This window comes from Mustela nigripes, chromosome 9 (genome assembly GCF_022355385.1).
Source record: "Mustela nigripes isolate SB6536 chromosome 9, MUSNIG.SB6536, whole genome shotgun sequence".
Taxonomy (NCBI): Eukaryota; Metazoa; Chordata; class Mammalia; order Carnivora; family Mustelidae; genus Mustela; species Mustela nigripes.
In genome coordinates this window covers 87,233,291-87,246,905 of record NC_081565.1, presented here as the reverse complement: position 1 = coordinate 87,246,905, position 13,615 = coordinate 87,233,291, and the positions used below count along the sequence as shown (strand labels likewise).

Here is a 13,615-nt window from a genome sequence, read left to right as displayed (position 1 = left end):
GAAACAAACCTTTGCATAGACAGTCAAATTATTTTCAACAAAGGTGCCCAAGACCTTGGAAAACTGTATATCCACATGCAAAAGAATATAGATGGACCCTTCACTTAACTTCACTTACAGTGTATGCAAAAGTTAACTCAAGTTGGATCAGACACCTAAATTTAACTATGAAACTCTTAGTGGGAAAAAAAGAGGAAAATCTTTATGACATTGGATTTGACAATGATTTCTTGGATATGACATCAAAAGCACAGACAACAACAAAATAGATAAAATGGATGTTGCTGAAGGTAAAAACTTCTGCGCATCAAAGGACACTATCAAACAAATGAAAAGACAAGCCAAAAAATGGGGGGAAATATTTGCCAATTATATATTTGATAAAAGATTAATATCTAGGGGTGCCTGGGTGGCTCATTGGATTAAAGCCTCTGCCTTAGGCTCAGGTCATGATCCCAGGGTCCTGGAATCGAGCCCCTCGTTGGGCTCTCTGCTCAGCAGAGAGCCTGCTTCCCTTCCTTTCTCTGGCTACCTCTCTGCCTACTTGTGATCTGTCAACTAAATAAATAGAATCTTTAAAAAAAAAAAAAAAGATTAAAAACAAACAACCCAATTCAAAAATGGGCAAAGGATTTAAATAGACATCTCTGCAAAGAAGATACACGAATGGCCAATATGCACACGAAAAGATGTTCAACATCACTAATCTTTAGGTAAATGCAAATCAAAACCACAATGAAAATACTACTTCACACCCATTAGATTGGCTATGATCCAAGATCAAAAAAAAAATAGATAAAATGGAAAAAAATCAAAACAAAAAAAGACCCCAGAAGTTGGCAATCATGTGGAGAAATTGGGAGATGTGGCATTGCTGTTGGAAATGTAAAACAGTATACCCACTGTGGAAGAGAATATGGGGTGCTTCACAAAATTGGACAGAAATACTGTAGGACCCAATGACTCCATTTACAAGTACATATGTACTAGAACTGAAAGCAGGGGCTTGAACAGGTATTTGTACACCAATGTCCGTAGAAGCACTGTTCACAACAGTCAAAAGATGGAAACAAAGCAAGTATCCATCAACAGATGAATGGATAAACAAAATGAAGGCAACCCATTCAATGGAATATCATCCAGCCTTAAAAAGGAAGGCAATTGTTCACTATGCAACACCTTGAGAATATTATGCTAAGTGAAATAAACCAAACAAAAAACTTTGGTTTTATGATTCTGCTTTAATGAGATACCTAGAAATTCATAGAAACCGAAAATAGAATGGTGATCCCCAAGAGCTAGGGAAGGAGGTTATGAGAAGTTAATATTTAATGGGAACAGTTGCAGTTTGAGATGTAACCAAGTTCTGGAGATGAGTATCAGTGATGGCTGCATAACAGCATGACCAGCTCAGGGAAGTACTTGATCCTCTACAGGATAAACACACCAATTATACTTCTACGCCCACCTTGAAAGCACCTAGGGGCAAATCAACTTCGGAAATAGGACTAGAACTCGGAATTCCCACAACCTACCCAAATGTATCAGTAAACCTCCATGTTCGATGGAGTTTTGCCACAACTGCCTGCATACTCCCGATCATGACTGTATTTTACCAGTTGTGACGCAAAGCCCTTTCACTGTTCTGGTGCAAGAGCACATGTCAGTGAGCAACAGTAAGAGAACTCCTCCAGGAGCCACAGGACAGGTACAGGCATGTTTCATTGTAAGGAAAGTTCTACGTCTGACAAATTTTATTAACTCAACCAAACAGAATGCAAATAATAACGGCAGTAGTGATAGCAGTAATAATAACAATAATATTAAGTTCAAACAAACAAGAGTTAGTACCAGTCAGAAAAACAACAGTCAGGACCTGGGGTTAGCCCTTTGAGATACTATATCAACTCTTTCAAAACTGGATTTTGTGTGGACCACTGCTGTCAAAACTGCTACCATCCAACTAAAAAGAATATGAGTGATTATAACGTAGCCCAATGTAATTCTAGTTATGCCAGAAAACAGAATAATAAGAAGTCTTTGAATGTTTCTGTTATCAGACTTAAGAAACATTATTATACCAGAATCAGGCTTTAATACTTAAAACTGAAATAGATGATAATTAAGAAACTCAAAATACAGAGTATGACTAGGAATTGAAGATTATAGTGCTAGGTGGTAAGCCCACTATGATAACACTCATTTTAGCATTTGTATTTTACTTCAAGTAACCCTAACAGATTAATTTTTCAAAATGTGAATAAAATAAATAAGAATATAACTATACCTCTTTCAAGATATCCCCTAATACAAACGACTCACTGGTTTGTACAAAAGCATTCCTCCTCATTTATTCCAAATAACTGCAAATTCCAGAAGCCAACGAAAATATTTTCTATTGTTTCAAAACTTTGAGGAAAAAAAGTTATATTAAACCCCCAAATTAATACCAGCTTCACTTTTCAGATATGTTTAAATTTAAACCAGCCTGACTTTTTGAATATGTTTAAATTTTAAAACTTCAGACCCTACCTTGAAGTGTTCAAATGTCCGCTTACGATATTCACACCACTCCACAAAAAAGTGTAGGCTTCGGAAAAACATCAGCAGATCTCTTCTTTCTTCTGCTCTGTAGGAATAGAAGATTTTATGATTCATAAATGTCATAAATGAGAGCCCCATCCTGGCATTTTTAATCGTACTGGTTTTTATATACCCTAAAGCTAAAAAAAGTACTTGATACACTTCTGTATTCTCAATTCTGAGTACGTGCCCCTGTGTGATTGCTAATGCTAATTTGCCCTTTGCCCCATCTTAAAATGTTTAAATCCTAAACAACATACCTCTCAAATACCAATCTGTCCTTGAATTTGTATTTGATGACCATGGCATATAATAAAAACTATTTCTGGCACAGCGCTTCAAAAACCCTTGGAATTCCTAAGTGACCAGTGTGTGTCTCTTATGCTAATGAAGTGACACATGGTGGCCCCTATATAGCCTAAGGATAGGGGCTGGTCACCACAAAGACTAACCACATGCTTAACAGGTTGGAACTTTGGGCCAACCAAACCTTCAGCGAGGACAGGGGGACTGGAGGAGTTTCATCACATGGCACCTGAAGTGGGTCACCTTGTTCAGGACTTTGCCCTTAACCTGCAGGTCTGCACTAAATCTGAGCAGTGTCAGGACTGATCTAATTACAGGACATTCTGGGGGGTGTCAGAGATTATTCTCTGAACAGTGACCTCACCACCACACCACACAACCTATTCCAAAGTGGCTAGAAATAATTTTTGTCCTATTGCCTATGAGCTCTCATGGAATTGATCTTAATGCTCCTAACGCTATACCTATTGTTATATTGATACCCATAAAATAAGCAACTTGTAGGCAAGATGAGTGTATTCACTTAACCGGGCTTTCATTAAATGATCGTGGGAGTCGAGTTCCCATACTGCTCATCATGGAGTAATCACACTCCACCTCTACATTCCAAGTGAGAACATGGACATAATACACAAAGCAAATCCTGGAAGACTCTGAAACGTGGACAAGAGAAGGCAGGAATGGGTACAAAACTTCAGGAATTAAGGGAGGATTGGGTGATGAGTTCCTCGGGGTTTATTTTTGCCTCCCGTAGATAGATCCCAGTCTGGATGGTACAGCACACTGCGACTCAGAATTCCCAAAGGTTGGAGTAAAAAAAGAAAACAGACAAAAAAGGTCCCAAGCAAAGATCATTCCCTCCAACCAGCAGGGGTTGTATAAAACGAAAGAGGAAGTACACTGCTCTTGCTAATGAATTTTCGGATTTAATACAAAAGCTAAGGCAGCAAAACCAAAAACAAACAAGGGATCACATCAAACTAAAAGGCATCTGCACACCAAAGGAAACCATCCACAAAATGAAAATGACTGGGAAAAAAATATTGCAAATCATTTATCTGATTAGGGGTAGATAACCAAAATATATAGAGAACTCATAAAACTCGAATTGCTTCTCACAATCCCAGTGCAGCTTTCCACCCATGGGTCCTATCTCCATGTTTTAAATCACCTTTTTACACACACACACACACACACACACACACACACACACACACACACACACACACCCTCATAAAACTCAATAGCAAGAAACTATGATCACATTAAAAAATGGACAGAGGACCTGAATAGACATTTTTCCAGAGAAGACACACAAAAAGAGGCTCAACATCACACCTGGAGAAATGGAAGTCAAAACCACAACAAGAGATCACCTTACACCTATCAGAACAGCTCTTATAAAACAAGAACCAACCGGTGTTGGCAAGGATGTGGAGAAAAAGAAACCTGCATGCACTGTTGGTGCGCATGCAAACTGGTGCAATTAATAGGAATATAAATTGGTGTACTGTGTAAAAGAGTACAGAGGTTCCTCAAAAAATTAAAACTAGAACTACCACGTGACCCAGCAATTCTACTTCTGGGCATCTATCCAATAGAACTGAAAACACTAACTCAAAAAGTTAGCTGCACTTCCATGTTCACTGCAGCATTATTTACAATAGCCAAGACACAGAAACAATGTAACTGCCCACCAATGAAAGGAGAGATAAAGAAATTCTGGTATCTAAACATGATGGAATATTATTCAGCCATAAATAAGAAGGTAACCCTGTCATTTGCAACAGCATGATCAATCCTTAAGGACATTATGCCAAGGGAAATAAATCACACAGTAAAAGACAAATACTATATGATTTCACTTACATGTGAGATCTGAAAGAAACAAATTCACAGATTCATGGAATAGATTGGTGGTTGCCAGAGGGGAGGGGTGGGGAGTGGACAAATGAGTGAAGGTGGTCAAAAGGTAAAAACTTTCAGTTATAAAATAAATGAGGGGCACCTGAGTGGCTCAGGGGCTTAAGCCTCTGCCTTCAATTCAGGTCATGGTCTCAAGGTCCTGGGATCGAGCCCCGCATCATCGGGCTCTCTGCTCAGCAGGGAGCCTGCTTCCCCCTCTCCCTCTGCATGCCTCTCTGCCTAATTGTGATCTCTCTCTCTCTCTCTCTGTCAAATAAATACATTAAAAAAAAAAATGAGCCTTGATGATCCAATATACAGCATGGTGACTACAGTTAATATTGCCATTATTATATATTTGGAAGTTGCTAAGAGTATAAACGTTAAAAGTTCTCTTCAGGGGGCACCTGGGTGGCTCAGTGGGGTAAGCCTCTGCCTTTGGCTCAGGTCATGATCTCAGGTCCTGGGATTGAGCCCCACATCGGGCTCTCTGCTCTGTGGGGAGCCTGCTTCCTCCTCTCTCTCTCTGCCTGCCTCTCTGCCTACTTGTGATCTCTGTCTGTCAAATAAATAAATAAAATCTTTAAAAAAAAAAAAAAGTTCTCTTCAGAAAAAAAACTGTAAATACACATGGTGATAGATGTTCATCACTTTTTGCAATGATCATTTTACAATATATACATATACCGAATCATTATGCTGTACACCTGAAATGAAGATAGTGTTTTATGTCAACTAAATATCAGTTTAAAAAAAAAATACAATGTTTGAAATCATGCAATTTAATCCAATGAACATAATGTTTGTAAGTTTGCTCTGTCATTTATTACTTAGCAGCATAAGCTTTCAAACATTAGGGAATAAAATTTTTGAAGCGGCTGAAGAGGAAGGCATGCAGAACAGAACCCTAATGCCCAAGAGGAGCTGTGCCCTCTTCCTCCCAACCAGGCAACTGGCTGTGCTGACAGGAAGCAAAGGCAGCAAAGAAGCGGGAATCCTGCTGCTGTTGGGAGACTACGGGAAGAGCTTTGTCAACTAGCCCCACCCAACACCAAGCAAAATGAGACATGAGGCGGCGCCATTCCCACTCTTCACCAGAATGGCTCCTGCAAATACAGGAAGCTGCTTTGTCAACTTTCTCCTTCCTACACGAAGTGACCCCAAGCACAGAGTGGGGAGAATCAGGGAGAAGGAATTTGGGAAAGGGATCCCTTTATATTTATGTATGAAGTCCTGAACAAAGTGGCCCTCACACAAAGCTGAACAGAAACAATAAAGCAAAAATATCAAGAACTGAATTATGGTGTAGAATACTGTCCAGAATTCAGAGTGGCCTCAGTGCAGTGGATGAGAAAGGCAAATCAAAATACATCCCATAAACTATAACACCCCCTAAACTATAGCCCATAAAAGTGAGCCAGAATGTGCTTTTGAATAAAAGCATGTTGACAAAGACAACTGCAAAAATGGCAAAGTAGGGGTTATGGGGACAGTCTTTCCTCAGAAACAACAAAAACTACCACATGCCTGTCAGAATCACACTTAATAGGAAATTGGGAAGCCAGTAAAATGTTTACAGCAACCCAGCCAACACATAACCAGGAGAAAGGCCACTGAGCAGAGAAGGAAAATGTTGTAGTTTTTTAGCTTCTGTAGCCATGTCCACCACCTGAACACAGTGGGTCTTTAAGATCACATTCTGCTTTCTCAGTGGAACCCCATCCTGACCACAGTAGACTGGATCTTGTTCCCAAAGAACTGTGTATCTCTTGTGTTCCCAACTGAGCTCCATTTGTTTTGATCTAGTCTGTAAGATCCCTGAGGACTAATGGAAGGGGCCTGTTTTCTACGTAACTCATAACTTTCTTGAACACATGACTATGCAGAAGTTATTTCTCAAAGATACTGAGAGTCAAATGAATAAGCCAGTGCCAACTGGCACAAAATAACAATTCCGAGAAAAAACAGACATGTTGAAAGCCAAGGGAGGAAAAGGTATAGAGTGAGAATCTTTAGAAAATATTTGAAAGGAGTCCATATAAGAAGGAACTGGAAAACGATGTGAATGTATAGGGCAGGAAGTACGCTCAGAGAAGACCTGAGAAGACCACACACTTTCACCTCTGGCTGATGTTTAGGCTAAAGGCAAGCAGGGCAGGGAGGCAAAGGCAGTGCGGAAAGGCCTTGCTAAGTGCAAAAGGAATGTCCAATACGCAGCCAAAACACAGAGACAAGAGATAAAATATTTTTGCTTTTGTTGTTTTTTCTTTTTGTGCATAATATTCCAAATGTCCATACTCAACAGCCACCGCAAGAAATTAAGCATGCAAAGAAAAAATATAAAATGACCCAGATACAAGAAGGAAAAAGGTTAACAGTAACTGTCCTCATGGAAACAGACAATGGAACTACTACTACAGACTTGAAGTCAGTGTGTCTGAAATATGTTCAAAGAACTCAAGGATACCAAGAAAATAATATGTATGATAAGGAATACTAATAAAGACACATTAGAAAAAGGAAACAGAAATTTTGGAACCAAAAATTATAAAACTTGAAATGAAAAAGTCACTGAAGTGTTCGACAGATGTGAGCAGGCAGAACAATCCGCAAAAATGAACATATAGGCTGAGTGAAATTATCCACTCTAAAAAACAGGAAGAAAAAGAATGAAGAAAAATACATGGAGTCTAAAAAACTATAGGATACCATCAAGTGTACCAACACTTGCACAGCTGGAGTCACAGGAGAGCTGCAGGAGAAAGAAGCTGAAAGTGTTTCTCAAGAAATAATGGTCTAATCCTCTTCAAATTGGATGAAAACTTTAGCATATCTGAGAAGCTCACAAACTATAAGGATAAACTCAGAGAGACGTACACGGAGGCACGTTGTACTCAAACTGTCAACACCAAAGACAGAATGACAAGAAAGCAACTCATTAGATAAGGAATCATGAGTAAAATTATTCACTGATTTATCATCAACAACCATGGAAGCAAGAAGGCACTGAAAAGGCATTAACATGCTAAAAGAGAAAGAGTTAACCAAAAATTATATGTCAAAACTATCCTTTAAGAATAAGGATAGGGGTGCCTGGGTGGCTCAGTGGGTTAAGCCGCTGCCTTTGGCTCGGGTCATGATCTCAGGGTCCTGGAATCGAGTCCCGCATCAGGCTCTCTGCTCAGCAGGGGGCCTGCTTCCTCCCTCTCTCTGCCTGCCTCTCTGCCTACTTGTGATCTCTCTCTGTCAAATAAATAAATAAAATCTTAAAAAAAAAGAATAAGGATAAATCAAGACATTCTGATACTAAAAAGCCAAGGGAGTTCATGATTAATATACCTGACCTACAAGAAATGTTAAGGAAGGGACACCTGGGTGGTTCGGTTGGTTAAGCCACTGACTTCGGCTCAGGTCATGATCCCGGGCTCCTGGGATCGAGTCCCACATAGGGCTCCTTGCTCAGAAAGGAGCCTACTTCTCTCTCTGCCTCTGCCTGCTTGTGCACATGCTCTCTCTCTCTCTCCCTGACAAATAAATAAAAAAATAAAATCTTAAAAAAAAAAAAAAGAAATGTTAAGGGAATCCTTTAGGCTACAGTGAGAGAATACTGTAGAGTAACTCAAAGTCTTATGGAGAAATAACGAGCACTGGTTACACAGATAAATAACAAAGGCAATACTACTATTCTTTTAATTTATAATGCCTCTTTTTTCCTATATGATTTATTTTGTTTTAAAGATTTTATTTATTTATTTGACAGAGAGAGAGATCACAAATAGGCAGAGAGACAGAACAGAGAGAGAGATGAGGAGAAGCAGGCTCCCTGCTGAGCAGAGAGCCCCATGCGGGACTCGATCCCAGGCCCCTGGGATCATGACCTGAGACGAAGGTAGAGGCTTAACCCACTGAGCCACCCAGGCGCCCCTCCTATATGATTTAAAAACAAATGCATAGAGCAATAATGTAAAATCTGTTAATGAGTATGCTATGTATAAAAATGTAACCTATGATAATAACAATATAAAAGAGAATGGAGAGATATAAGGGAACAGAGTTTTTGTATACCTTTGAAAGTAAGGATAGTATTTCATACTAGGTTGTTATAAGCCTAAGATGTTAATTGCAATCCTCAAGGGAGCCACGAAGACAACTAAAAACTACACAGATAAGAAGGGAAAAGGGAATCAAAATGGAGCACTATGAGAATCAATTCAACATAAAAGGACTTAATAATGGAGGAATAAAAATGACATGGTAAAAAGACAACAAAAAGCAAATGACAGAAGCACGTACTTCCTTGTTAGCAGTTACTTTTAAATGTAAATGGATTAAACTCCCCAACCAAAAGTCCAATTGTCAGAATGAATTTTTTAAAATTTGATGCATCTCTGTGCTGTCCGTAAGAAACTTACTTTAGAGACATATACACAAACATAGAGGTTAACAAATAAAAGACTGGAAAAAGATACTCCATGCAAATTACAACCAAAAGAGAGCTGGGGTGGCTACACTATCATCAGATGAAACAAAGTTTTTTTTTTTTAAGATTTTATTTATTTATTTGAGAGAGAGAATGAGAGAGAGAGAGAGAGCATGACAGGAGAGAGGTCAGTGGGAGAGGCAGACTCTCTGCCAAGCAGGGAGCCCGATGCGGGACTCGATCCTAGGACCCCAGGATCATGACCCAAGCTGAAGGCAGTCACCCAACCAACTGAGCCACACAAGCGCCCCAGATGAAACAGAATTTAAATCAAAAATTGTTACAAGATGCAAATGATTACATTATATACTGATACAGGGGTCAACTCACCAAAAAGATACAACATACCTTATAAACATATATGCACCTAACAAAGGATCCCAAAATATATGAAGCATTATTTGATAGAATTCAAGGGAGAAATAAATTCAGTAACAGTTGGACATTTCAGTGCTCTATTTATAATAACAGATACAACTACACAGAAGATCAGTAAGAAAACAGAGGATCTAAACAACAGTATAAACCATTAGACTCAATAGACATAAAAAACATGCCACCCAACAACAGCATAATACATACTGTTCTCAAGTGCACATGAAACATTTTCCAGGACAGACCCTATGTTTGGTCACAGAACAAGCCCAGATATACTTTTAGAAGACAAAATTATACAAAATATCTTTCCAACCATAATAGCATAAAATTAGGAGTTGATAGGGAAAAATGAAAAATTCACTAATATGTGGAAATACTCTTAATCAGTGGGTCAAAGAATAACAACGGAAATTAGAATATAATTTGACATAAATGAAATGAAAACACAATCTAGCAAAACGCATAAAGAGCAAAAGCTGTGCAAAGAGAAAAATAAACACCCAGTGTGAAATAATATCAACTGATTTTCAAAGGTATGCAAAAACTCTTTTTTTAAAAAAAAGAAGAGGGAAACCTGGGTGGCTCAGTGGGTTAAGCGTCTGCCTTCAGCTCAGGTCATGATCTCAGGGTCCTGGGATCAAGACCAACCTCGGCCTCTCTGCTCAGCAGGGAGCCTGCTTCCCCCCCCTCTCTATCTTTGCCTACTTGTGATCTCTCTGTCAAATAAATAGAATCTTAAAAAAAAGAAGAAGAAAAATCTCATCAATAACCTCACTTTATACTTAGGGAACTAGAAAAGAAGAGCAAACTGAACACAAAGCTGGCAGAAGGAAAGAAATAGTAAAGATTAAAATATATATAATGCAATCAAGAACAGAAAAATAAAACCAAAATTTGGGTTTTGTTTTTTTTAAATTAACAAAACAGATAACCTTTTTAGCTAAGTGGACTAAGAAAAAAAGACAATTCAAAATTACTAAAATCAGAAATGAATGTGAGGGATATGATCAATGACCTTACAGAAATAAAAAGGATTATAGGAGAATGCCTAAACAATGTATGGCAACAAATTCAATAATCTGGATGGAATGTGCAAATTCTTAACAGTATACAAACTACAAAAATTGACTCAAGAAGAAATAGAAAATCTGAATATACTTATAATAAGTAAAGAGACTGAATCAATAATTAAAGTTTACTAGCAAAGAATGTCTAGGACCAGATGGTTTCACTACTGAACTCTCTCACACACTCAAGAAGAGGGCCGCCTGGGTGGCTCAGTGGGTTGGGGCCTCTGCCTTCAGCTAAGGTTGTGGTCCTGAGATCGAGCCCCACACCAGGTTATTTGCTCCCCAGAGAGCCTGCTTCCTCTTCTCCCTGCCTGCCCCTCTGCCTACTTGTGATCTCTGTCAAACAAATAAATAAAACCTAAAAACAAAACAAACAAACAAAAAAACCCACACACAGAAGAATTAACATCAATCATTCTCAGACTCTGAAAGAAAAGTAAAGAAAAAAAAAAAAAAAGAATGAGGCCAGCACTATCCTGATAGAAAAGCCAGACAAAGATATCTCAAGAGAAGAAAATTATGAACTCACACCCTTAAGAATACAGGCAAATGTAATCACTTACATTTCTCTACAAGTGATGAAGCATGTAAAAATAAAACAACTCAATTTACAATACTATCCAGAAGAATAAAACACATAGGAATAAATCTACCCAAAGAAGCCCAAACTTATGCACTGAAAACTACAAAACATTACTGAAAGATTCTAAAGTAAGCCTGAAGTCCGCTTGTGTATACACACATGCCCCTCCCCCTGCTTGTGTATACACACATGCTCACTCACTCTTTCTCCCCCTCATTCTCTCTCAATAAATAAATAAATAAATTTTTTAAAAAATAAATTAAGCCCAGATTAATGGGAAGACATCTGTGATGGTCAGGACACTTAACACTTAAGACAGAAATACACTTCGAAGTGGTCTACAGGTTCAATGCAATCCCTATCAAAATCCCAATGGCCGGGGCGCCTGGGTGGCTCAGTGGGTTAAGCCACTGCCTTCAGCTCAGGTCATGATCCCAGGGTCCTGGGATGGAGTCCTGCATCGGGCTCTCTGCTCAGCGGGGAGCCTGCTTCCTCCTCTCTCTCTCTGCCTGCCTCTCTGCCTACTTGTGATCTCTGTCAAATATATAAATAAATTCTTTAAAAAAAAAATTTAAAAAAAAATCCCAATGGCCTTTTTTTGCACAAATAGAAAATCCAAGCTTAATATTCATATGGAATATTTATTTCATATTCAGAGACACTAAATATCCAAAACAATCTTGAAGAAGGAAAAAAAAAACTGGAGGACTCATACTTCCCAATTTCAAAATATACTACAAATCAACAGTAATCAAAACAGTATGAAACGAATAAAAGCATAAATATTTGGATAACTGGAATAATATTAAGCCCTGAAATAAAATCAAAGACCCATGTTCAATTTGATGGGGTGCCAAGACCATTCGATGGGGGTAAGAACAGTTCCTTCAGAAACATGCAGGCACAAATGGACACTCAACTGCAAAAGAATGAAGTGGCACCCTTCCTTTTACATCATATGCAAAAATTAACTCGAAATGGATCAAAGGACTAAATACAGAACCTACAAAATTCTCAAAATAATGTATAGAAGCAAATATCTGACCTTGAATTTGAATATGATTTCTTAACTATGATAAAATGATGAATATCAAAATAAAAAATACTGTAAGCTTTATAAAAGTCAAACCTTTTGTGCATCAAAAGTTATTTATCGGGCGCCTGGGTGGCTCAGTGGGTTAAGCCGCTGCCTTCGGCTCAGGTCATGATCTCAGGGTCCTGGGATCGAGTCCCGCATCGGGCTCTCTGCTCAGCAGGGAGCCTGCTTCCCTCTCTCTCTCTGCCTGCCTCTCCATCTACTTGTGTGATTTCTCTCTGTCAAATAAATGAATAAAATCTTTAAAAAAAAAAAAAAAAAAGTTATTTATCAAGGTAATAAAAAGAAGCTATGTGGTGGCATTCAGAAAACATATACCTGATAAGTGTCTGGCTCCCAGAATATATAAACAACTCTTTTTTTTTTCTTTAAGATTTTGTATTTATTTATTTTTGTGAGAGAGAGGGAGCATGAATAGTGGGAGGGGTAGAGGGAGCCACAGACTCCCTGCCAAGCAGGGAGCCCTGTGGGACTCTATCCTAGGACCCTGGGATGATGATCCGAGCGGAAGGCAGACACTTAACCAACTGAGCCACCAAGGTGCTCTATATAAACAACTGTTAAAATTCAACATAAAAATCAAAAAACTGCTGAAACAACCCATCATGAACATTGTTGAAAGAAATGTAAAAATAGAAATTATCAACAAAGAAATAACAGATAAAAAAGGGGATAATTTAAACCTGAAAAATACAATAATTTACTTTTTACTTTCTTTCTTAAAGATTTTATTTATTTGAGAGAGAGAGAGAACACAAGTTGAGGGGGAGGGGTAGAGGGAGAGAGAGAAGCAGGCTCCCCAATGAGCAGTGAGCTCAATGTGGGGCTCCATCCCAGGACCTTGAGATCATGACCTGAGCTGAAGGCAGATACTTCATCTACTGAGCCACCCAGGTGCCCCCAAAATAGAATAATTTAAATACAAATCTCACCAACTTAGTTCCATAGCAGGAAGGAGGTGGAAGAGAAAAGAATCTGGGAGCTGAAAGATAAAGCAATAGAAATTATCCAGTATCAACAGAGAATACATGAGGGGGAAATGAAGAGTTCTTCAGGAAATTGTGAAATAATAACAAAAGATTTAACCTTCATGTCATCAGTCTCAGAAGGAACAAGGAAAAGTGCCTAGGGCTAGAAATGAGTGAATAATTCCCAAATATGATAAAAAACAAAACAAAACAAAAACTATGCCTACAGAGTCATACAGATGTCTA

At 38.5% G+C, this 13,615-nt stretch overlaps 1 protein-coding gene across 2 annotated transcripts in view; it reads right to left on the bottom strand.

Annotated features, from left to right (window-relative positions):
- Positions 1 to 13,615, bottom strand: part of CENPP (centromere protein P) — a 227,667-nt gene that overhangs the window by 173,394 nt on the left and 40,658 nt on the right. For both annotated transcript variants that reach the window (XM_059412031.1, XM_059412032.1), the window contains exon 5: positions 2,533 to 2,629. In XM_059412031.1, the coding sequence (XP_059268014.1) occupies positions 2,533 to 2,629 (97 nt within the window). The remainder of the gene's footprint in view (positions 1 to 2,532; positions 2,630 to 13,615) is intronic.